This window comes from Nothobranchius furzeri, chromosome 3 (genome assembly GCF_043380555.1).
Source record: "Nothobranchius furzeri strain GRZ-AD chromosome 3, NfurGRZ-RIMD1, whole genome shotgun sequence".
Classification (NCBI taxonomy): domain Eukaryota; kingdom Metazoa; phylum Chordata; class Actinopteri; order Cyprinodontiformes; family Nothobranchiidae; genus Nothobranchius; species Nothobranchius furzeri.
The window spans coordinates 64,359,668-64,386,253 of NC_091743.1; the positions used below are offsets into that span (position 1 = coordinate 64,359,668).

Below are 26,586 nucleotides of genomic sequence, written 5' to 3' on the forward strand. Positions count from 1 at the left end.
AACTTGACTGAGTCAGTATATAAATATTTTAAATACATTTTTTAAAGCCAGATTTTAGTCAAAATAATAAACTAAAGTTTATTAAGAGAAATTTTTACAAATCCACGCATACTAAATTAGCGCCATCTCGCCTTGGGGGCAGATCATTTTGCGCTAAAACATCAAATCAATCAGGACTTTGCGCCTGCTTTTAGCTATTCATGGTGCACAGATGGCTCCATCCTGCAGGCCCTTTATCTGACTCTTAATTGGCCCGGGCGGGTTCAGCTGCGGTGCGGACCGGACCCTGGGAGCGACGGAGAAACCCTTTGTCTCCCCAGAAAAGCCATCTCACTTTGGGCTTTTACTGCCCCGTCGCTGCCTCTCCTCCAACTACACCATCCGAGTTCCCGAAAAGGCTGAAGCCTCCCTCCATCCAGCCGCCATTTTCAGCAGACTGAGACCAGGTAGACCGTAAAACCCACAAGTTCCCGGTGAGGAAAGAGCAGGTAAGTGCGCCTGAGAGGATCCTGGATCAAATAAAAACCAAACCACCTCGCCGGAGGGGGAAGAAACGCTCCAACGCCAGCGTAGACTCCGGGCAGCATCGGGGGAGAGAAAGGGGCGTTTTGCACAGGAGGGAACAATAAACTGCATCCTCGAGGCGATGCTGCTACATCTCTCCTCTCTCCGGATTTCTCAACTTTTCTTTTCGTTTACGAGACAAAATCTGGTTTCAAATTCGCTTTTTGGCGTCCCGGCTGAAATCTGTCGCTGCTCGTTGATTGAAGTTTAGCTGCAGGGGTTTTAAAAACCTCTGATCTCAAGTGCTGAAACAGGAAATAATAATAATCATAATCATAATAATATAATAATAATAATAATAATATGAATTAACAAACATGATTAAAAAGTCGGTGCACTTCATCCCTTATCTATAGGGAAGCTTTTATTATTAAATAAAAAAGAAGAGTTGTCTCAGATCTGTGAGTGGTCATTATGTAAATCGGGAGTGTTTAGGGTCAGAGTGTCAGCTGTGGAGCCATGTGGGACTAGAGAGAGAGAGAGAGAGAGAGCTGCCATGTGGGACTAGTGGGACTAGAGAGAGAGAGAGAGTGGGACTAGAGAGAGAGAGAGAGAGAGAGAGAGAGAGAGAGAGAGAGAGAGAGAGAGAGAGAGAGAGAGAGAGAGAGAGAGAGAGAGAGAGAGAGAGAGAGAGAGAGAGAGAGAGAGAGAGAGAGAGAGAGAGAGAGAGAGAGAGAGAGAGAGAGAGAGAGAGAGAGAGAGAGAGAGAGAGAGAGAGAGAGAGAGAGAGAGAGAGAGAGAGAGAGAGCTGCCATGTGGGACTAGAGAGAGAGTGGGACTAGAGAGAGAGAGAGAGAGAGAGAGAGAGAGAGAGAGAGAGAGAGAGAGAGAGTGGGACTAGAGAGAGAGAGAGAGAGAGAGAGAGAGAGAGAGAGAGAGAGAGTGGGACTAGAGAGAGAGAGAGAGAGAGAGAGAGAGAGAGAGAGAGTTCCCACAAGTGGCCTCTAAACCAGGAGGAGAGCAGCTGATGGGTAAACAGGTGATCACAGGAGATTATATCATATCTTATTTTACAAAGCAAATGTAAAGATTTGTTAATTCCTCCTCCTGTGGAGAGAATATTTTACCAGCAGCAGCAACTTTCCATGCAAAAGTTTAAAACTGGACTTCTGTTGACGAATGATGGAGCTCTAGATGTTTTGGTCACATGTTAGGAGCATTGTCCTGTGCAATCCCACACTAAATGCTGTGTGATTAGTTAGAGCTCTGAGTATGTGAAGCAGGTCGCTCTCGGCTACAAACAAGTCCATTTTAACCTGAATAGCTGTGAAATTCACTGAGTTACACCTGAGTTGGTGTTTGCTAATGCTGATCAGCTGTGGCAGCCATCTTAAATCAGGAGGAGTTCAAAAGTGTATTAGTTGTAGTTGTACATCCAACAATGACGCTCTAAAAGTTTCATTCTGATCCATTTTGTGGTTCGTGAGAAATTTCACCATGTATTGTAAGTAAAATAAATATGAAATCAGTCCAATTTGATCTTTATCAATTCTGAATTGAATTCTGGTCTAGAAGTTTCTCTGAAAAGATGTTGCTGCGTGCACATTTAACTCCCGTTGAAACACGTGACTCAGGATTTTACTCAGAACCGTTATATAAATGAACCCAGTGTGGCTTTTATTCAGTGTTTCAGTTGATGCTAAACAGAAAACTATAAAGTTCATGAGAAGCTTGAGTGTGGCTTTACTGCTGTTGAGATGGAGAACATTTATCTTAAGACTTATTTTGCTTTCAGCTCTTCTTGATGCCCTTTGTGATGTAAACGTGCACTTAAGTGCAGATTTTAAACAAGTACTCTCTTTTTTTCCCTACCTTAACATAATTTAGAGAACATCATGGACGTTAATGGAGGGATGGCAGAGTGCCTGGATGAAATTCCAGCTCACGTGTGGAAAGGTTTGCCTGATCACTTGAACCTTGGGCCCTCGGCGGTAAATCAAAGACGCATCGGTGAGTCTTTCAGCTTCATAACTGCAACTTGACCAGCACCTGGACAGACTGGCAATAGGCAGATTTTTATTTGCATGAGGTTACATAGCCACAACTAACTTCCTGCAGTAGCTGGCTGGCGAGAAGAGCGTAAATACTAAATGATGACAATCATTGCCTGAAAATTGAAGAGGAACTAGTAAAAAACCCTACTCATTTATGACAAGCTAGCAGCGCTTCATCTATTGCTGTTTCTTTAAATTAATATGCCACTATTCTCTTTAAATAATGTCAGATTGGTAACATGATTGTGGACATACGTTATTCAATAATCTATAGATTTATATTAAAACAGGGGTGGAGTTGGTTTAAATGCACCATTTTCATTTGAGCCAAGCTAACTTTATTCATGGTGCTTTACAATTTAGACTGACACTGACCAAAGTGCTGGATACAAATACAACCAAGGACAAAAGGATAAAATACAATAAAAAAATTATTATAAATGCAGAGTTAAACGAGTAAAAGGTGCTAAAATTGAACAAAACTCAACACTTTTAGGTTAAAAGCCTAAGAAAAGGCAGTTTATTCTTTAAAGATGTGGATTACTGAAACACATTTTTTAATGATTTTTTTCCCCTGATTATAATCGGTCATGCAGGGCGAACATGAATATAGTCTCCTATTTTAGCTTCTGATAGAAAATAGATGGTGAAACTCTAGGATTTGAAAATCCTAACAGATCTATGTCACACTTAACATTCATGGACTCGCCCATCTTGACTCATGACAGGGGAGGCTGTTGCAGGGAACATCTCAGTTAGTAGAAGCTAACTCTTAGCATTAGCAACTCCACCACACAGCAGAACTCCTTCAGGCTCAAGTTATTTGTGGAGATACAACATCAGTAGCCCTTTTTACAAGACACACTATGCCAGCAAATTGGCTTAATGATGTGTCTTATGAACGCTCCATGCCAGCATGGCGTTGTGCAGGGGCGGATTTAGGATTGAAGATCCGGGGCTTAACACACACACACACACGTGACACACACTAGTCAACATCATATATGTCTTGTACCACATAATTTTTAATCTGAAGCTATATATTAAGCATATTCAGGGCAGAGTATTGTTCCTGTTAGTGTTTAGTGTGAGATGATAGTAAATATTCCCTTTCTTTCTCCAACAACTTTACCTGATAGTAAGCTAACTTTAGGCAAACCAGCAGCACAACAAATATTTTAGAATAAGACTCACAAACCCGAGTCAACACCAGTCTCATCAAAGCTGGGGTTCTGTTGTTGTACTTTTTGTCTAAAAAACGTCCTTATGTCCATCTTCACTCATGCGTTTCAGGCAGAGAGTGTAGAAGAAGCCGGCTGCTGAAGGGCTTCTTCAGTGGTGGAGGCTCAGGCAGGCTGTATACAAACTACTGCCAGCTGCTCCCTCTCTGTTGGACTTTGGTACTGCATGTTACTTCCACGATTTAGATCCGGGGCTTTTCATAAAACATCCGGGGCTTCAGCCCAAGTAGCCGGGCCTAACGCCGCCCCTGGCATTGTGCAAAATTTGCGGCATTCATTCTGCCTCGCTTGGTAGTAATATTGCGGTAATGGTCTGCCTTATAAACGGCTATTGCGCCATGGCACAACAGAGGGAGTTGTCATGATGACACGAGGAGGCCTGTAAATATATTGAAAAAGAAAGTAAACGCGGGCCGTAAGTTTTGATTTTGAACAAAATCAGCTGAGACGGCAAACTGGAGCAGCGCACCGCTGCACGAACTGTTAGATCTGAAGCTCAGCTCATCAGAGACTGCACAGGGACTGATGAGGACAGACACCTTTAGGAGCGGCTTGTTAAAAACAAACTTAACGATCGCGGCCTCAATCCCAATAAAAAGCAAGTTATGTTCAAGATAAACAGAAGTCCGCGGCATCGCAGAGACCGCCCCCACACCCCCTTAATGCCCGGTCAAACCACTTATAAACGGCCTAAGGCTCCCTGATGCCTCCGCAGCATTACGGCAAATTGACTGCCTCGTTTTCTAAAAACAACTAATGTTGCAGAGCAAACTGAGTCAGTGAGTTGTGTTGCCGTTATCCAATCCAAGGAGAGATGACCAGAAAACAAAATTTCAAATCAAAATTCATTTGAAGCTACTTTTTCCTACAGCTGAATTGCACTTCCTGAAACAGGTGCGTCTGAACACCCCCCACCCCCCGTGCACGCACACTGTATTGTATCAGTTAAACGAGTGAACCACATCTTTAAAAATGAATTTAAAGTTTCCAGCGAGGGGGCCTTAGGCCTGTTTCCACTATCTGGCCTTTCAGGTCATGTACCAGACCTTCGTAGCATTTGCGTGCCTCCATTTCACCGGACTGGCCCAAAAGGACTATACTCCTGGGGTCTCATTTATCAAGCTTGCTTACGCACAAAACGGGATCAGAAAACTGCGTACGCAAGTTTCCACGCAAACTTTGGGATTTATGAAAGATAACTTAGCAAAAAAATGTGCGCAACGTTGAGTTGACTAAGGACCTGGCTTACGCACATTTTGGACATGGAGAGCACCTGCAGTGCTGCTGCTGAGAAGGATAAAATTATGACATCCTGCAGCATTATCACTTGTACTGCTTAATTTTCACACAGAACAAGACCCCCCACACATGGCACACACACACACGCGCGCACACTCACACACACGTGCACGCACACGCACACACACACACACACACACACATACACACACACACACACACACACACACACACACACACACACACACACACACACACACACACACACACACACACACAGAGCCTGAAGCGCAGAATACGGAATGCAGAATATCAGCAGGGGGCAGATTGAGACAGAATGTCATGCGTCTGTGACAGTCTGTGTCCTGTCACTGTGACCCGACTGATCATAGGCCCTGGCTACTTGGACAAGGGAGATCTCCATTTGGGTGACTGGTTAGTGCATATGACTGTCACCCAGGAGTCTGGGGATTGAATCCTGAACAGATCATTATTTTTTATATCCGCCACAGATCTCTCTGAAGAATTCACAACATTGACGGCTTCAGCAACGCTGTGCCACTCTGTGGATTTTCTCTTATTTGTTTAGCAAAAGCACTTCCTTTCATTTCTCCACCTCCCCCACAAGTACCTCAATTTCTGCTTCTGTGAAATTGATCTGCCTTGATCTACGGTCGCCATCGTCATTGGCGGAGTGCTGCAACAGCCGGCTTATGTATATGCATGAGATCCACAAGGCACTTTGCATTCACTATTTATGGCAGTAAGTGGGCGTGGTGAGGGCGGGATGTGACTAAAAAGCAGCTGAGAAACATTCTCGTTAGTCTCTGATTTATGAAGGAGAGGTTGCGTGCAGTTGTGCGTACTCCATGTTTTTACGTCACAAACCTACTTGGCGTAAGTACATTTTTTTTGCTGAGCTTAAGTACGGTTTTAGTAAGGATTCTACACAATGTTTGATAAATGAGACCCCTGGCCATTTCATGACCTGGGGTATGTACTCGTAAAGGCCCGGCAGAGTTGCTGGGCCAAACTTGTGGTTAACTCATGCTAATTTGCTTTAACTCTGTACGAAAATTTGATCAGCAGATGTCGCCAAGCAGCTGATATTTGTAAAACTTTAGAGTTTCTTGTGACCCCTCTGAATAAATGAAATTACAGCGTACTTAATTCATTTTTCACATGGGTTTGGATAGATTTTACACCTACTAAATCAAGTGATCTACAAGCAAACTATGATAAGTATTTACTCAGATTATGTTTGATTAAAATTTGTTTGTTGATCTGAAACATCTACCACAAAGAAAGCAAAAACAGGGTGAATATTAGGGATGTATGAAAATATCAATATGGGAATAATTTTTCCTGCAGTATTATATCGGTATTCAAAAGCTGCGTGTCGAAATTTTGGAAGAATTTACATGCAAACATTTGTGTATTTTCTTTTCTTTTGGTGCAATTCAAACATAGACCACTAGTTGGCAGCAGTGTGCAATGGGTTTTGTTTCCACCATTAAAATGTAAATCCCTCCATTATGGTTCAGATACCTCATGCTACGTATCAGTTTGGACTGAATTTTCCTACAATAAATTTAGTCTAAAAAATTGCTAACATCGTCTGGCTGAATGTATCGCAATATATCGTGATATATCGTATTGTGATACGTATCGTATCGCCATAATTTCACTAATACACATTCCTAGTAAATATGTAAAGATAATACTTTTCCACAACATAGTACATTTTTCTTTGAATCATAATTTATAATTACAATTTTATAAAAATGATATTTCTAAATATTTTTAATAATATTAATAATAATAAGCTGACAAATCCCCCCCCCCCCCCTTTTTCAATATTTCTGCTAAATGAGTTGCATGTGAATTATTCATGAATGCAATTTTTATCTTTCTTTTTGCTTTGTTATTAGGTGTCTGGGCCACAAAGGTCATCTCAAAAGGGAAACGTTTTGGTCCATTTGCTGGAGAGAAGAAGAAAAGGTCTCAGGTGACCAGTAATGTTTACATGTGGGAGGTATGTTGTGCAGACACGTTTTTATTTTTAGTCATTTTTGGATTCTGTTGGTAAAGATGAAGAAAGAAGGTTTCTAGTTTCATTCTCATGTTTCAGCAAGCTTTAATTCTATGAATGGATGATCACGTTAAACAGCAGCCGTGAATATGTGCTTTCTTTGTGCTGCAGGTGAAAAGCGAAACACTGCACAGGTTAACTAGTGTCTACAGTTCAAAAGACCTAATAAATCAACTCATCTGTGATAAGACAACTAAACTGAATCTTGCAGACTTTAAAACCGTTGGTGTTTCGCTGTTGTCTATACGCTGCAGGTTTATTTCCCAGCTAGGGGATGGATGTGCATTGATGCCACAGACCCCATGAAGGGGAACTGGCTCCGATATGTGAACTGGGCTCGTTCCAGTGAAGAACAGAATCTTTTCCCCCTGGAGATCAACAGAGCCATTTATTACAAAGTCCTGAGGGTGAGTTAAAGATTCATTCGTGTCAGCAGGCTGCATGCTTTACAGTGATTGTGTTAATAAATCAAGTTGTCTGGGTTGGTTGTTCTGAAAAGATAACTTTCTGACTACCCTTTAGTGAAAACACTGTAAATGCCTTTTTTCCTTACAGGAATGAGAGGTTTGTATAGTAGTACAAAAATCCTTGTTCAGCTCTCGCAAAATATATAAAATTATTGATCATCATTAAGTTAATTATCTTTATTTCTTAGAACATGCAGCTACACATATTAGCTGTAAAATATTAGAAATAATAGTTAATAAATGAGCACCTAAATGTATCATAATGGGTGTACAAAATGTATTGAATCCTCAGTTAAACGTTGATGTGCTAATATCACTTTTAAATAAATACAATTTTGGTACATTTCACAATTTCTGTAGGGTGGGTTTCACCTTAAATTGGCATTTGTATTGAAAGCAAAAAGCAACGCAAGAGTTACAAAAGACAAAACTAAACTGAGCACCCTCTAGTGGCTGGCTGCAGTATAAATGTTAAATCCTGCCCCTTCCATGGGCTGCATGTGGTGGCGCAGTTGTTGGCACTGTTGCCTCGCAGCAAGAAGGTTGCAGGTTCAGAACTCGGCTGTAGCCTTTCTGCGTGGAGTTGCACGTTCTCCCCATGCATGCGTGGGCTTCCTCCGGGTACTCCGGTTTCCCCTACAAATCACAACATGCCCTACAAGTTAAAAATTGTACGTCGCTTTGGATAAAAGCGTCTGCTAAATAAATATACATAAAAGTAACTTCATCCTGATTAAAGTATAAAATATCCCACATCAACACTTTTTCCTTCAGTTTTTTTCTGAATCTTATTTTTTTCATGTCCTTTTACTACTGCTATTATTAGTTATCCATTGCCTAGAACACACACACACACACACACACACACACACACACACACACACACACACACACACACACACACACACACACACACACACACACACACACACACACACACACACACATTTATGCAACCACAGACATTTTTGGATACATGCTGCTTTTTTTCTGTGTATCGTGTGAACTGCCAAAATCATGTGATGTTGCAGTTCTCCAGTGATTTTGTGACCTAGTGGGAACAGCTGCTTGGAATGTTTTCACTGACAATTGGATCTGAAACGCTCCTGGTGGGAAGGTACTCTTTACTTAGCTCACAAAAAGCGCCAATAGCGTTACGCACCGCGTACGCGTCTGGTGGAGAGGCTGGGCTTTTCTAGAAATTCTGTCTCTCATGTTAATTTTTCAGGTTTCTTAACTTGATTTCTCTTGACTCTGCTGTTTTTTTTTTGTTCTCCACTTTCCTATTTTTATGCGCGCACATTTTTTAATACCCAGAATGGTAGTAGAACATTTGCTTTGGTTTAAAACTAATATTGTACATTAAAGTGCCCTACCATCACAGTGAGCATGTATAAGCAGTGGCAGGAGTCTGCAGCATCTGCAATTTGAGATGACAAGCTGTCACATTCATTCGTCCATAACAAGAATGATCAGAACCGATAAAACTAAGTTAATACAAAGATAATTTCCAGCCAAATTCCATAGGTGCGAGAGCAGATTAAGATGCACATTAGCCCAGAACTCCCTGATGCCTCGCAGCAAGCAGGGCTGTGATTGGTGGCCCTGCTCATCTTTCACTGTTGCAGCCTATCGGGCCGGGAGAGGAGCTGCTGGTGTGGTACACGGTGGAAGACAACCCTGAGATAACAGCTGCACTGGAGGAAGAAAGAGCCAGCAGTCTGAGCAGGAAAAGCTCACCCCGGGCGAAGCGAGGTGAGGCCTTTCTTATTTTAATCACAACTGTTTTGCCCTTCTCCTCCTCCATCAGCTGACTGGTTTCCTTCGCGGCGCGTGCGAAGTTGTAACTAACGATCCATAACTGGTCATGACTGAAGGAAGGCTAGTGGAAGCTAACGTGCGATGTATGGAGCTTGTACTTTCATACCCAATCACTAACTCGTCAGCGACACAGCGTCTAGCTCCAAACATCCAACAAATCACCGTAGAAGCTCCAATCCGTCTGTTAAAGGAGTGTCTGAGCCGCTTTTCCTCCTCCGGGTCCTACGTTGTTGAGGATGTGACCTTCCTGAGTTCATCCATCGGCGAGCCTCTCTACTTGATGATGGCCTAGCATGTTGGCTAACTAAACCAGCTTCCTTGTTTAACTGCAGGCTCGTTTAGGGGGCATGATTTCAATAGTTGCCTGAAAAATTTGGGGGTAAAACGAGTGTCTGAAGTCGAGCTTGTGGGCGGGTTCGGTCCAGGAGAACCAGTTCATCGAGTTGACAGACTTAACTTATGCTAGCATGAGGCTAAACGACTCGAAGCACGGACATCTCGCTGTGTGGAGGAGCAGATGGTAAACTGGGTGGATGAAATCAACCAGTTTTGATCAAAATGATCTATAAAATCACTTTTTGGAAAATAAATGACCCACTATAGCGGTTTATTCTTGCAATAGCATCAACTTTTAAGTCCGTAAACACAAGGTTGAAAACAAAAAGTCAAGCGGAGCGCCAGTTAAAGGTAATTTAGTTACTAAATGACAAGCCTATGTTATTAAAGCTTCCTGATGATTATGTTTCTCTTTCTTCGGTCCCTATTTAAATGAAGAGATCGGACCTTCAGACGCATTTTCCCATTTATTGAGAAACTTGCCTGATGTGTGCGACTTTTACACTCGTCATTATGAACTTTGAACATGTATTTTCACAAAGGAAAGCATTGATGTACCACTAAGAAGGGGGGAAATAACCTGCTTTTCTACCCGATCGTGGCTGTTTTCTTCATTTATCAACGGGATGTGATGCGATTAGATTCATATCAAGCAAACGTAGTTCTGTTTGGGGAAATTGGGCAGAAATAAACATTGGTGTCATTGCAATGCACTCAATTTTACTGTTAAGAATAAAATAGGTTTGGAGAGTTGTAGCTGCAGATGTGGAAGTATTTTTAATGTTAATAAATAATGACTCTTAATGTAACATGAGCTTAATGGCAGCTGCCGATTTAGTTGTGCCGAGTCACTTTGGTCAATAAAATAGCAGTAGTACACATTTCTGTTGCTGCAGAGCTTCACAAGTATTTTTGCACAGTTACGATAGCTGTGGCATGTTATAGTATAAATATAGATAGTTATATCATTAATAAGGCAAATGTATCAAGAGAGAAAATGCATGGAAGCTAAAGTGTAGAAAAGTAAATGTGAAGTCCTTGAGCAATCTTCTAAAATGTTTTTGCCATGAAAAACCTTGTTTGTCTGTGGAGCTCTGCAGGAGTTGCATCCCACCATGTAATCGTTACAATGTGATGTTGTTGGTGTTTGCAGCTGTCTATTAGACTGCAAACCCAACCAGATTCCAAATAATTTTCTGTCGAATTTAGATGAGTTATTTCCCATGCAAATGGTTAAAATCCTTTTTTTTAATTTATTTGTTGCCTTTTGTTTTAAGTTGGCTTAATTATATGTTTAATTAATGCATGTTTAATAGCATGAGGTGGTTAAAATAGTTAATTAAAAGATTGTGAGCCTTTTACCAGCACTAAATGTTTTAAAATTATTTAAATATTTTTTTTATTTGGTTTAAACAATCATAAAGCCAGAGGCCTGTAGCCTGCGGCTCTGAAGCCACACGAGAATCTTCAGCCTTTCTAAGAGGCTCCTTTTTATTTTGACCAAAAACTCCACAGGCCTGATTAATGTTTAGGTTGAAAAAAGAAGAGTTTAAGCAGTTTTCTGCTCCAAATTTTTGCAATAACTAAATGGTCCCCAAAGTCGACGGATAATCAACAAGAGTGGTTTTCTTAAATATCAGAATTGCCTAAAACAATGATGGAGTTTTTACCCAAAAATGTGTTTTTAAAATGCACTGACTAGTTGTAAGGTCAGGATCATAATTTGTAATCTCACTTCCATCTTTTTTATATGATGTTTTCATATATAGAATGATTTCATTCTACATTTACCACAAAGCTCACATTTCTCACTTATTTGAAATTGCTGTAAAACAAAGGTTTTGGAAAAAGTATGGTATAAAAGTAAAAATACCAAATTAATATCCTGATGTGAACTTTTGAAAATCGTGTGGTAAAACGTAACGTTATTCCTGCTTTAGAACCGCTTTCTTAATTGACCATAATCTGCATTTTTATAAGGTTACTCTGATTACTACCAGTTTTCTTAATTAGTTGTAGGTTATGTATGTTAGTTATAGGAAGTGTGATTGGAGGATGTTGTTTATGTTATAAAATGGTATTTAAACCTTAATAAGTGTGAAAAAGTAGTTTGATTGATTTGGTTAAACAACTTTAGCACATAAAAAAAAGTCAGTAGATCGCAGTGGAAAGAAATTATTACCCAAGCGAGGCACTTTGTGCTCTTTTAGGCTCGACAAGGACCTGCAGTCAAAAGGACCTCTCTGATCACTAAAATACGTTTTCCTTGAATAACAAGTCTTCTGTTTGTCAAGAAAAATGTTTGCTTTTTGTTTTTCTTCTGAATGTGACAAAAACTCTTATTGATGTGGTTTTGAAAGTTCAATCAGTGAAATGTTTGCAAGAATAAACAAAAAACCCATTCATTAAGTATTTTGTACATGCTTATTTGTAAAGTGTGTGTGTGTGCGTGTGCGTGTGTGTGTGTTGCAGCCAGAAGAAAGCTGCTGGAGAAAGCCAGACAGGCTGGTTTGGGTGGATTCAAGAAAACAAGTGGAACCAAACCTTCTGTCGGAGAGATGTGGGATGGGAGAGAAGGTATGTTTGTGTCCAATTAAAAATTTTCTTTCAGTTTAATGTTGATTTAATGTTGAGTCAAAACGGATTTATTGAGTGTAAACAATTCTGCCATGTTTGTAGGTTTGACGGAGGAGGATGGCAGGCCATCAGAGACCCTGCAGGGACTCAAGGAAGTCCATCCTGTGGAAAAAACGACATGTAAGGATGTGCAGGTAAAGCCAGTGATAGACGGAGGCAAATGGGCGGAAGAGGAAGCTGAAGACGAGGAAGACGAAGAGGAGGAAGAAGAGGAGGATGCGGATCACCAACCTTCTCAGCACCTAGCTGTTGCGGAGTCTGGCCCATCGCTTACTGGTGGTGTAGAAAGCCATAATAGTTCACAATTACATTTAAGATATTCCTTCCTTGCACCTCAAGAGCAGGAGGTGGATCCTGATCCTGACCTCGATCCTGATGGCGAGCTTGAGGAAGACGCCCAAGGAGAATTGTATCACTGTCATCACTGTGAGCGCCGCTTCTCCAGCAGACAGGGTCTGGAGCGGCACATACACATTCACGGTGAAAGTAACCAGCAAGCACAACTCTTTAAGTGCCGATACTGCAATAAAGCCTTTGGTTCACAGGTGGGACGGCGAAGGCATGAGAGGAGGCATGAAAGTGCATCCAAGAAAAGGCCCGGTTCCCTGGGTGGGGGTGGCGGGCCACTCGGCGCTGTGGTGCAAACAGAATCAAGTCCTGACTGCACCAGTCCGTCTAGTCACTATATAGCCATTGGGTCCCAGTTTACAGGAGGACATGTGCAAAGCTCTGAGATGCAGAGAAAGGAGTTGGGGCCTCACGTGGATCGCCCTTCAGCGTTTGATGAAAATGGCGAGTCCAAGGAGCTCCACCCCTGCAAGTACTGTAACAAAGCATTTGGCACACACACCAACATGCGCAGGCACCAACGCAGGATACACGAACGGCACTTGTTACCAAAGGGAGTGCGCAGGAAAGGCATGCTGTTGCAAGATGCATCAGCACAGCAGCTTCCTGGGGAGTCCCCCAGCGCCACCCCTCCACCCGTCTACGTCCCCAGTGCAGACACTGAAGACGAGGCAGACAGAGATGATTATCCCATAGACATCTCCAAAAACATCTCAGAAAATCTCAGCTTCTACATTGACGGCAAGATTGTGTCCACCAGTGCTGTGAGTAGTTGCGAGGTGATCGAAGTTGACACGAGATCCGCGGCGTTGTTTGGTCTAGACACGGTCATCATCAGCCCGAATCAGATCAGCCAGGCTCTGAAGGTGGAGGGCAGAGCAAGTGCTGCCAAGCATATCTCCACTAGTGAACAGCCAGCAGCAAAAAGGAGAACTTCAACTCCTCCTCTTGTTACTGGCCTCAAAGTCGAGGCAGAAATGACGCCTTCATCCTTATCGTCTTCCTCATCTAACCTGTTAGTGGGGGGGCTGCTTCCACAAGCCACAGATTCAGCAGCACTTCAGAGAGAGAAAACGGTTTACCTCTCACCGAAGCTCAAACAGCTCCTTCAGACACAAGACTTTCAGAAGTCAACATTAGCCCTCATAGCCAAGAGCCAACAACTTGCATCTTTTTCGCTGCAAGGGGCTGCGGGGAAGTTTAAAAGAAGAACCGGCTCTCCCCCCTCCTCTCCACAGCTCAGCCCTCCGTGTAAAACCGAGAGCTGTAAAGCCGAAGTGGCGAGTGCATACATCCTTAAGGTGCCAAAGCTGGAAAGCCACAGTGTGCCACCTCCTGAAAACCTGCTGGATGAAGATAACGGCAATATGCTGAGTCCGTCCGGGAATGATGGACATAGCCAAGCTTCCTCCGGCAGTGGGGGACACTCCTGTAATCAGCTACCCTTGGATCTGTCAAACGTCAGCAGGAGGAGTGACGACTCGGTCAGAGTGCTGGGAGACTCGGCTCTGGATCTGAGCTTGCATCGGAAGCCCGCTGCTGAACCAGACTTGAAAGGAAATTCTGGACCACAACCTCTCATAAAAAAGAGAAAGCCCAACACCAGTATGCTGGAGAAAGTGCTAATGAACGAGTATGCTGGTTTGACATTATCTGGGGAGGAGGGGCCCTCAGCTTTGGTCAATTCAGGAAGTTTCCAGGCTTCATCTCCTAATGTTGCACCAGAGTCCACCGACCCCTCTCCACCCTCTCTGACCCCTGTCACTATGAATCCTTCATCACCCGGCACCTGCAGTGCAACCTCGTCAACACCGCCTCCTCCTGTTCTACCAACAATATCATCTCCACCAACATTACCGAGCTCTCCTCTTTCGCAGCCGTCAGACTCGCCACTGCTCAGACTGCTTCCAGTCCTCTCACCAAAAGTGTCTCCAAAATCAGCTGAAAACAAGCCCTTGACAGACTCCAATGTGGACTTCTTAGATGAGGAGAGCAAAGACGAAGATGAAAACCATATTTCTGAACCAATGGCTTCCCCAAGCACTCCACTTGAAGGTCTTCCTGATGAGTCTGTAACATCAAGTCCTCCAGGGCCTGCAGCAGTAGATCTTCCCGCTAAGGAAGAGCTTCTCCTGCCTGCAACTTGCAGCAGTGACGAAAATGGCAGCTTAAAGCAAGACACGGTTGCAGAAACGGAGCCGGCTTTGAAATCTGATGTTATAGCTCTACCAGAATTGTCTTCATCATCAAGATCTCCTCCAACAGCACAGGAGTCATCTCCATCACTGGTTTCGAAATCTCTCTCTCACATTAAAGTAAAAGAAGAGCCTCAGCAATGCGAGGTTGAGTCTTCGGATGTAAGTCATGTGACTCAGGTTGCTGCGGTTGACTCGTATCAATCTGCTGCTCTTGATAAACCACTTGAGCCGGAACAATTTGATTCCACGTACTGCAAAACGTTTGTGTGTAATGTCTGCGAGAAGCCGTTCAACTCCATCAAGGATCTCAGCGGGCACATTACACAGCATGCTGCGGACTGGCCCTTTAAGTGTGAATTTTGCGTTCAGCTTTTTAATGACGAGGCAACTGTTCTGGCCCACCGGATAACACTACATGGAGTGGGTCAGATATTTGTGTGCTCTGTCTGTTCCAAAGAATTTGCCTTTTTCTGCAATCTGCAGCAGCACCAAAAAGATCTGCATCCAAATGAGATGTGTTCACATACTACTGTAGAGAGCGGCAAACTCCGGCCGCAGAATTACACCGACCCATCCAGAGCCAAGGTGGAAAGCAGACCTCAGACACCAGCGCTGGAAATGACAGATGAAAGTGCTTCCAATAACGAATCTCAAAACACGAAAGAGGAGAGCTACTTGAATGGGAATCACACAGAAGACCCCAACGAGGAGCTGTACACTACGATAAAGATCATGGCTTCAGAAGGAGGGCAGCCCAAAGGTCCTGACGTCCGCCTCGGCATCAACCAACACTACCCCAGTTTTAAACCGCCCCCTTTTCCATATCACAGCCGTTCCCACGCCGGCTCGGTGGCCTCTGCCACTAACTTCACTACCCACAACATACCTCAAACCTTCAGCACCGCCATCCGTTGCACCAAATGTGGCAACAGTTTCGATAACATGCCTGAGCTGCACAAGCACATACTGGCCTGCGCCAACGCTAGTGATAAAAAGCGTTACACTCCCAAGAAAAACCCCATCCCCCTCAAAGAAATAGTCAAGAGTCCAAACGGAGTTGCATCGCCCACGGCAGCTGCAGCGGGCCAGGGTGCTTTCCGGAGAATGGGCCAGCCAAAGAGACTCAACTTCAGTCAGGAGCCCAGTAAAACAAAGATGAGCGCCCTCAGCAAGAAGAAGAACCAGCTAGTCCAGAAAGCAATCACGCAGAAAAATAAAGCTGCCACTACTGCAAAGAAGATCTCTGTTAAAGTCGAAGATGGGCCGGTGTCTAACGTCTGCCCTCACTGCAGCCGGGAGTTCACGTACACTGCCAGTCTGAATAAACACATGGCAGTTAGCTGTCCCATGAAACCTGTTGTTGCTAAGAAGGGGAAAAAGGCTCTAGCAGAGGTGAAAAGGGCATCTGTCTCTGTGGCAGATAAAAACACAAGTAGGAAAAAAGCTTCAGATGATGAAACTCAAACGGAGCAAGAAGGTAAACCTCTGGGAAAGACGCGGGCTCGTAGTTCTGGTGCAGCAGACCCTGAATCCCAGCAGCCGAGCAAAGGGAAAACTACTACGGCGGGTCGACTAAAAAGGCCCGCCTCATTGCCAGCACCCGCTTCTGGTCGTAAAAAGGCCAAGAAGGGCCAAGTTCAGTCTCTACCTCCCACCCCTTCAGGCCCGGACACGCCTGGTGACACAGCACAACGTCCAGCCATGAGAATGCAGCGCATGGGCAAAGAGCCAGCACCTAAGAGATTAGCAGAGGTCAAATCTCCACCAACACAACCCAAGAAAGAAGAGCGGTTCTCCCTCAGAGCCAGAGAGCGAGCGGGTGGTCCGGTCACCAGGAGTTTACAGATGGCCAACACCGCTCCTCCTGCTGAGGTGAAGACTGAGGAGCAGGCAGTGGAGGAGCCCAAAGACTCTCAGGTAAGAGATCCTGCTGTCATGTCTGCCTCAGGCTGTAAACATAAGCTCAAGAGTAATATCGTTTAATAAAATCTCCAGTGACTTTTAGCTCATTCTGGAACTGAAATTCTGGTGAGCTGAATGTCTGGTAAAAGCCTAGAGTCTGAACAACGTCTCTGTGTCATTCTGTGAAAATTTCATGCAGTTGTTCAAACTTGGATGGGAAATGGCGAAAGCTGCCATTTCTTTTGTCAGTTTAAGTAAAACACCACTAAGGGTTTATGCTTTATTGATCAAAGTTACAAAGAGTCACTCAGAGTCACAGGTTGCAGACCACTAGTGTAATTTACAGACCCCTTCATTGGGAAAGCTGAAACAAAATTAATTACATTAACATTTTCAAGTTTGTTATCAAAACCCTCAAAATTCATTACAATTTGTAACAAGCAGAAATAAATCTTTGAGAACCGTATTATTATTATATGCTGGTGAGGGTTCTCAGTTGTTGGTAATCACAATATTACACCGGCTACAGCAACACTGGCTGTATATGATAACGCCACCCAAGCTGCTTTTATTTTATTTTTTCTGTGCATTGTGTTTGTGATTAGGACGTTGAGTGTTTAAAGAAGACAGAAAAGTGTGAAAACGTTAATGCCTGTCTGAGAGAAGTGTATGTTTTTATGGCACTTACACATTAGTGTCTGTTGGGTCCTTTATGGAATTTGGTTTCACACACAAGTCAGATTTGCTTTTTTGGTTCCGAGGCAAATCTTTTTTTCAGACCTTCTCCCTAGCAGCCAGACTGGCACCGAGGTGACACTATGGACTGATTGGTCGGCTGAAATTATGCCTACTGCCTCTGATCTGTGAGTAGAATGAGCCAGAGGGGGGGTTCCCCTATGCGCGATTAATTTACATGCTGGATGCTGTTGAGTAAACTCTGTAGCACGAACTGCTGCTCGGTGGGAACGGGAGGTGTGTGTGTGCGTGCATGTGCGCCTGCCCTCTGCATCGGAGCTCTTGCCCCGGCGGGGTGTTCTAAAACTTTTGACCGGTAGTGTATCCATATCTACATTGGATTTCTGGTTCCAGCTGCTTCTGCTGAGTGGGGCTTCTCAATCGGAGGCTCATCTATCGGCGAATCAGACAGATGTTTTCCGTCATCCCAGAGTTTATACGGGCTTTTAATAACCAATTTAGTCTTCAATAAGCTTCTCTCTAAACGTCCTTCTTTCGTTGGATGGTAAAGTGTTTATACATCAGGGTTTTTGTGCGTAAACTTTCTTTAACGTGTACGTTGCATATTGATAGCAGGCCATATTGTGTTTGTTTGCCACTCAGCCACTTGTGCATGCACACAAAGATGAAAAAAAGTTAACGTAACTCCTTTTTTATGTTTATTTTTCTCTGTCAGTTTCAAAAGGGGAAACCTATGTACAAAATACCTGCAATTGGCATACAAAAGCAAGCTGTAAATTTCATAAATACAAAGTGAAAAAATGACCCCGTCCTCTGCTTTTTACACATTATTTATTGGTTTAAAAAGACACCAGATAGGTTGGAATATTCAGGATCCTCAAGAGACAAAATCAAATCAGTAAAGGCAGGGAGAAGAAGAAAATCTCATTATTTTTTAAACCTGTAAATATATAATATATATAAAACAGTTTTATTTTCATTCAGAAGTGGATCCGCACTGGCACAAAGACATTGATTAACTCCGATAACGTCTCACTGTACCGTGTTGCTCATCGTTCTGTTTCGTGTTACAGGATTTACTGACGAAGTGAGCCACAGGCGGCGACCTCCTCTTTCTCGAAGGAGGAACACAGCGTTCACTCATCAGGAAACTCTCTGGACTCAACGAGATGCTGAGGCAAACTTCTGTGGTGGTTTTATTCTACTAAAACAAACCTGCCTATCTCCGCTGCCTTCGCTGGACTTAAAGAGGGAACTCTCTTTTCTTTTATCTGTTTATCGACTTAACTGAGCCTTGAATCCTGCCAGCCTTGCAAAAAAGGAAACTGTAGATGACTGTGTGTGTGTGTGTGCGTGTGTGTGTGTGTGCATGTGTGTCATTACTTGACCCAAAACAGTAAGATTAGGGCTCTGATGTTCTTAGAAAGCTGATTTACTGCAAATGGCAATCATTTATCAATAGAATGAGGTGAACTTATTTCTGATTATGTTATATATAACCCCCTCCCCCATTGGGTTGTTTAGATTATGAGCCCCTAATGCATGTGCTGGGTAGAGATATTACAAAAACTTTAGAATAATCCAGTTCCTGTGTGTCTCCCTGTGGTCAGTACTTCAGTTTCAACATGATTAATACAGTATGATTGCTTTTGATTTGTTTTTGTAGTCCCAATATTGTAGAATATATCTTATTGGCTGTTTTTGTTTGGGAAACAAAAATCGAAACGGCAGTAGTGTACTGCAGCAGTCGGTCCTCAGGAACACTGTAAATGTGTGTGGCGGTTATGTGTATAGTTATGGTGGGATGTGCAGCCAAACAGCCACTTCCTCAATCTCAGATTAGTCTCGTGTTTTTATTTGACTTCTGTTTATCCGATGGGAGCTGGCCATTTACAGCTGTAAAATAATGGGAATTGTGTTCTTCAAATAATGTCCGTTTTAGTAATAAGGTCGAACAGCCCGGTGTTTTTACAGCACTTTAAATCAAACTGCCAAAACGTTTAAACCGGATCCATGAAAATCAGCATTCTGGGCTGCAAATGTTGGGAATTTGACCTCAGATGATCAAATCTAATCTCACTCTAAACAGCCTTTCTGTAAAAAAATCTGTCGTTTTTCTGCTACTCAAGACACAACCATGACACGAGGCACATTTTATGTTTTGATACGCCATACCACAAATGTGTTCTGATGTGTTAGACATTTTGCAGAGTTGTACTGTGTTTATTTAGATTCCGAAGCCACACTAACCGAAACGTCCACCACCGAGGACAAAGTTTTGTTTATTTTTGGTAAGACTGTATATGACGATGAGGATCTTCTGCCAATGAAAAGCTTATTTTTACTATTTCAGTTCAGCTTCTCCAGTGCTTACTTAATTTTTTTCCCTTAAAACATTTTTTAGAACAGGAAAAAAAAAAAAAAACGGGCAGTGCTTAAAGCTTGTAGCATGTTATTGGACCGTAAATTAAACAATGAGATTTGAAGCTAATTTATATATTTCCATGAGAACTCTGTTTTGCCTTTTCAGCATCAAGATCGTGTATTTAAGGATGAACAAAGACAAAGATCCCTAATGACATTGAGTAAAAATTTTACTGTAATTGACATAAATAATAAAAAGTGTTTTTCAGCATGTGTGAACTTGTTTTTTTACAGAGCTTTGTTACAAAGGTTCCCCCCCCCCCCCCACACACACACACACAATGTTGAATTATCTCAGTTTAAAGCTCAAAACTTAACAAAAATATATTTTGATTAAATGATCTTTGTCGTACATTTCAGGAACTTGTCAGTTCATAAGAAAACAGATTTGCATTGCAGTGACACTTCCTGTCCACTAATTACTGTCCGGCTGTTGGCAGCTATGCATGGAGGAGGAGTGCAAACATTTGGAGCTGTAACTTGACCTTTATTGATGTGTTTAGAAACTCTGGTGAGTTATCAAACATCACTGTTGGCTAATCATTTTTCTACTTCCAGTAACACATTATATTTCTGAAATGCTTCTTTCTCTTCCGCTGTCCTGTTGCTGCACGAGGCTGGAGAAAAGCCTCCTAAGCAGTGAGCTCAATCACAACACTTAGTTCTGTTTAATTATTTATGAGCAGCGTCACCGCCTCTCACTCACTTTAATTCACTTCAACAACAAAACCTAGCCTTTTCTGAATGGTTCTATTCCTCGTCATAAAGCGATAATGATAGAGATAATGTAGATTACTGTTAGATAAATTATGGATACCAATTCCACTGTGATGACATCAAATGTGTTTGTGGTTTATTTACCTAATGCAAGCATGGGTTTTCTCTTTAAGTACAGTAGTTTTCTCCCACAAACCAAAGACATTCAGGTCCTGTTTAAGTATCACCTCTAAAATCTCCCTAGATGTGACTTTTTTTTTTCTCTCTGTGATGGACTGGAGACCTTTTCCATCTCCCTGCGACCCACCTGTCTGAATAAGTGGCCGATGTGTGCCTGCTGAGTTACTTTTGTTTAGATTTTATTCATTAGCCTCACCTTACTGAAATGTGATTCTTACAGTGAAAACAGGCTTACATCAGAACTGTGATGTTTTGATCCTCATGAACTCGTGGGTTATGGTGTTGATGGATGGGGTCATGAAATAAACACAATCTGTATGTTGGACTTGATCCACAAGCCAGATTTCCCTTCATTCAGAGGATGGAGGGACATGTTTATGTGCTGTGCTGTCATGATGGTGGAGTTTACAGCTGGGTATAGTTTATGGATGCTTAATGGTGTGTGTGTGTGTGTGTGTGTGTGTGTGTGTGTGGGTGTGGGTGTGTGTGTGTGTGTAATTGGAAGAGTGTTCCACCATACTCATTCTGTCAGGGTTGAAATATCACTGCACTCTCCCTTGATTGCTGTGTTCGTTGCTTCGGCTCTATTCATAAAAATGCAATTCCACGATGCTCCGTGAGCCTGACTTGACTGAGTAAATTATGACATGCCAGAGAAGCAGTTTTAGGATGTCAGAGAGCAAAACATTTACCTATTTCAACCTCTCAATTACCTTGTGCAGGACAAGCAACAATTTGTAGAAAAATAATCCACAAGCCTGAAAATATATTTAATGAATTCCAGGATGGAAAAAATGCTTCCCCAGATTTAAATTCTCAATCAAAATGACAAGATGACAAAACCATACAAGGGAAATTTCTTTACGTTTTAGCACAGCTCCTGAATCCTCTCAACGCTGCTGTGTTTTTAAAGAGCGTTTCTTTTACTCACCAAACATCATACAGCTGGACTTGTGCCCCCAGTGTCAAATGTACAAGTCGGGTTAAAAACCGAACACAGCCTTTCATTCCCTGTATTTGTTCCTCTTGTTTACTTTAACTTTTAGTGAAGATCTTGATCGCTTTTCTTTAAATTTGCAAATTCAGGTGATTGCTCAGATCTAATGAATTAGGTAGTATAAACCCTCCCACTGTCTTCATGGGTGACCCCGCAAGGAAAGTTGACCATTGAACATGATTGATGGTTTATCCCTTGAGGTCCACGTGGCAGGGGTGAGGAGTGGCAATAAGGGCTGGGTGACCTTTCATGAACCCTGGGTCATTTTAGCACACACTGGCTCAAGAAAATAATTTTAAAATAAGAAAAGGTTGCAAAGTATCGCTCTAAATATCCTGCTGCACATGAGGGGTGGGTATGGTGGAGTTAGACAGGTCTCTGCCACTCTCCAACACATTTGTCTAGAGCTTCTCTTGAGTCAGTAGACTCCAAAGCACCTAACACAACACAATGCTGCTAATTTAGCGTCCAGGAGACGACATCGCACGTCCTGGCAAGTAGAAGCTAACCGTTAACGTTATCTACTCCACAACACGACAGAACTCCTTCATGTTTGTGTTATTTGTGGAGATAAAATATCAACATTGCAGAGTTAATGGAGGCAGTCATAATCATTTCAGCTCTGTGAGGGGAATTTGGAGTTGACCAAAACCAGACTTAAGTAAGCAACTTCTTTTATGGGTGTTTTGCTGAGTTTATGTTTATGTTTATTCATTTAGCAGACACTTTTATCCAAAGCGACTTACAATTTATAACCTATAGGGCATTTTGTGAGTTGGCTTATATGTGCAATGGTGGCGCTGAGGTTAGCAGCTTGCCCTGTTATTGGTGGTTCACTGGTTCATTTAACTGATTTTTTTTCAACTTTTACTTACTGAATGAAGTTCAGAGTATCAACACTGCAATGCATATTACAGAACAACGGTAAATAGACAAATACATATATATGAATATTTAATAATGGTGGTCCATGGCGATCTTCAAGCCACACTGACGTTTATGGTGATTGTCCTCAGCAATATTAAAAACTGACACCCTTGGAGTCAATGGAAGAGTGGAAATAAAACATCTACATTGCAGAGACAATTATATTGTGCTGCTATTAGCCAATCAAAGACGAGAGGCGAGAATATCATAAATAATGATGAGACTCAAAATCCTGCCATTTTCCTCCACCTTCTTTTCTGGCTAACTTCTACTTCCTGAAACAGTAGCACCAGAGCTTTTACTCCACAGAGAATGACTTGCAAGGCATTTATTTTTGCTAGAGACTACAGCAAATGTTTTGAAAAACTGGGGACATGTCCGGGATCTAAGAACACTTTAAAAAGGGAAACAGATACTCTAAATACTACTTAAATTGATCCCATGTTAGTTTGGTTTCCATGCCAACCCCTGCACACTTTGCACCGGAGAGAGCGTTGGAGAACGGTGTCCTAATTTCTTGTTTTGTTGCTATCATTCATTATTGTTACACCTTAGTGATGCCGTTACTCACATCTCATTTTTCATGATCCCTCCACCACAAAGGGAAGGAACTTCTTGAGGCTTCTGTTTTCACAAAATAGGATCTAATTTTTATTTTATACTGTGACATCAAAAGAAATTAGTCACTGGAGAGAGAAGCTTTCTTGCACACCTCAAGTGTCAAAAATGGATTGACAATGAGGAGCCGTTCATTAACAACTCTTGCAACCACTTGCTTTTTTCGTTAATCTAATGTCAGGCAGGTCATTCTCATGCACCCCCTTCTCTATCATGGTGATGAACAAATACCACCAAATATTGACACCAACAGAACTTGAAGGATAATTAAAGAACAGGTTTCCATTGTAACACAAAAATAAAACGTCAAACCATAAGGTAACACTGAAGAAGTCTATAACTAACAGTTAAGGCCCATTACCCATAAGTCTTTGCGGCCCCCCTGAGCAGGCTGGTTGGCTCTGCTACGCCACATAGCCCCCACCAGAGGGGTTAGTCGTCCCCGACAACCCCATCTTCTACAACAAAGTCCCTCAGATGAGCGGGTCGGCGCCGCTGTCGGGTCGGGCATCTAGTGCTTGAGTCCCTCAGTGGACTCTGGCTGGCTCCGTCCTCCCCCTTGCCAGCAGCCACTGGGACGTGGGGCCGGTTTGGAGCAAGCCTGTCCTTATGCAGCACCACCAGGCGTCCCCGCTGGGACATGCGCACCCAGTATACCACATCGGACAAGTGAGCCACCACTTCTGCCGGTCCCCGCCAGTGGCTGCGAAGCTTGGGGGACACACCTTTCTTATGCTCAGGACAATAGACCCACACCTTATCTCCATGTGAAAAAGGCTGTTCACAACACTGGCTGTCATATGCTCTCCTTTGGTGCATGTTAGAGTTGGCTTGTGCCTGCCGGGTGAACTCGTGCACCACCCACAGCCACTCTTGGAGTCTCTGAAAGTAGTCAGTCTCCGTGCCCCCGTAAGCTCCGGCTCTGGTGGGGCACCAAAGACCAGGCCCACTGGGGTCCTAAGCTCTCGTCCAAGCATCAGAGCAGCCAGTGTGCACTGGCTGGACTCCTGCACATCCGTGCGGTAGGCCCAGAGGACCAAGGGAAGATACCCAGTCCCTCTGATGGCAATCAACCAGTATGGCCAGCTGTGTGGGCAAGGTCCTGTTGAACCTCTCCACCAGTCCATCGCTCTGTGGATGGAGAGGGGTCGTCTGGGTTTTCTTCACCCCAAGCAACCGGCAGACTTCCGCAAACACCTGGGCCTCAAAGTTGCATCCCTGGTCACTGTGGAGCTCAGCAGGGACCCCAAAGCAGGTGAACATCTCCTCGACCAACTTCTCAGCAGTTGTGTGGGCAGTTTGATCTGGTACCGTGTATGCCTTGGGCCACTTCGTGAAGTTGTCCATTGCTACAAGAACGTAGCAATTACCAGCCTTGGTGATGGGAAAAGGACCAAGGATGTCCACCCCCAGTCACTCCATGGGAACCCCCACCAGATACTGTTGCAGGGGAGCATGCAATCGCTGAGGTGGCCCTTTTTGGGAGGTGCACAGGTCACAAAAGTGCACGTACAGTTCCACATCTTGTCTTTTCCCCAGCCAGTAGAATCATCCTCTGAGGCGACGCAGTGTCTTTGAGATTCCAAAGTGACCAGATCCCACAGAGCCGTGCACGCTCTGGAGAACCTGCGCATAAAGAGCCGGTGGCACCAGTAGCCACAAAAGGTCATTGCTGCTGCCAGGAGCCTGCCAGGAGCCTGAGTGTTGTTGACCAGGTCGATGTTGGATCTCAAAGTCGTAGGTCTGAAGGATCTCTAGCCATCGAGCCACCTGGCCTTCTGGTTGTTTGAAATTCAAGAGCCAGGTCAGCCTGGCATGATCAGTGCGCAGCAGGAATTGGCTACCCTGGAGGTATGGTCAGAAGTGTCGGACTGCCAACAACACTGCCAACAGCTCTCGTCGAGTCACACAGTAGTTCTTTACTTCCCGGCTCAGGGCCCGGCTGAAGTAAGCCACCACTCTTTCTCCCCCAGGTCCAGCTTGGGAAAGGACTGCTCCCACATTGCTGGCATCTGTGTCCACTACAAAGGAAACCTGTGCTTGAGGGTAGGCTAGGACAGGGGCTGGTGTGAGGGAGGTCTTAAGTTGGTCAAAAGCAGCAGCACAGGCAATGTCCCAGTGAAAGGGCTGCCCTTTGTTGGTAAGCCGGTGGAGGGGGCTGGCGATTGAAGCAAAGTCCTTGACGAACCGGTGGTAGTAGGACACCAACCCCAGGAAGCTGCGTAACTCCCGAACGTTAGCTGGGGTGAGCCAATCCTGTACGGCAGTCACCTTTGCTGGATCTGTCGCAACTCCCTGAGCACTGACCACATAACCCAGGAATGCAGTCTTCCTCTGCAGCAGGTGACACTTAGCAGGTTTCAGCCGTAATCCAGCTCCTTGGATGGTGTCAAAGACCTCCTGGAGATGAGTCAGGGCTTGGTCAAAGTCCACCGTGTGTACCAGCAGATCGTCAAGGTACACCACACAGCGGGATTTGGGTATGTCAACTAGCACCCTCTCCATGAGTTGTTCAAACGTTGCGGGAGCGTTGCACAGTCCGAACGGCATCACCCGGAACTACCACAGCCCTTGTCCAAAGGTGATTGCCGTCTTGGGCCTTGCATCGTGGTGCAGTTCCACCTGCCAGTATCCGCTGCGTAGGTCGAGGGAACTAAACCAGCTGGAGCCGCTGATGTAATCCAATGCATCGTCGATGCGGGGAAGTGGGTAAGAGTCCTTCTTTGTGACTGCATTAAGGTGACGTAGTCCACACAAAACCTCCATCCACCCGACTTCTTTCAGACCAGGACATCCGGCGCTGCACAGGGGCTGTCAGATTGCTCAATGATTCCGGTGCTCAACATCTGCTGAACCATCTCTGCTGCCACCTGTCTCTTAGCCATTGCCAGCCGGTGAGGTCGCAGGCGGATAGGGGCTGCTGAGCCGGTGTCAATCGGGTGTTGCACCAGACCTGTCTGGGTACAGTCCTCATCTTTGGCAGCAAATATGTCCACATATCTGCCTAGCAGAAGCTTTACTTGGTCACTTTGGACTTGATCCAGGCCCTCACAGCTTCGCCACCAAAGCTCTCGAATGGCTTCTGCTGTCTCCGTTGATGGGGCTGCTGGCAATACACTCTCAGTTCCAGGAGATGGCTGGAGCCGATCTGGTGGCTGGGTCAGGGCGATTTGGGCATTTGCCTTTCG

General features: G+C 43.8%; 1 protein-coding gene across 2 annotated transcripts; it reads left to right on the forward strand.

The window, feature by feature from the left end:
* The first annotated feature begins 116 nt into the window (after nt 1–116).
* Nucleotides 117–20,170, forward strand: prdm2b (PR domain containing 2, with ZNF domain b). Of its 2 annotated transcripts, none has more exons than XM_070549387.1 (8): nt 117–488; nt 2,392–2,514; nt 6,970–7,073; nt 7,385–7,537; nt 9,226–9,352; nt 12,227–12,331; nt 12,434–16,854; nt 18,609–20,170. In XM_070549387.1, the coding sequence occupies exons 2-8, from the start codon at nt 2,400–2,402 to the stop codon at nt 18,624–18,626; spliced, it is 5,043 nt and encodes a 1,680-aa protein (XP_070405488.1). In that variant the 5' UTR covers nt 117–488; nt 2,392–2,399; the 3' UTR covers nt 18,627–20,170. The 2 variants fall into 2 exon arrangements, with proteins under 2 accessions (XP_070405488.1, XP_070405489.1); XM_070549388.1 differs by lacking the exon at nt 117–488 and adding an exon at nt 1,904–2,008.
* The last annotated feature ends 6,416 nt before the right edge of the window (nt 20,171–26,586 follow it).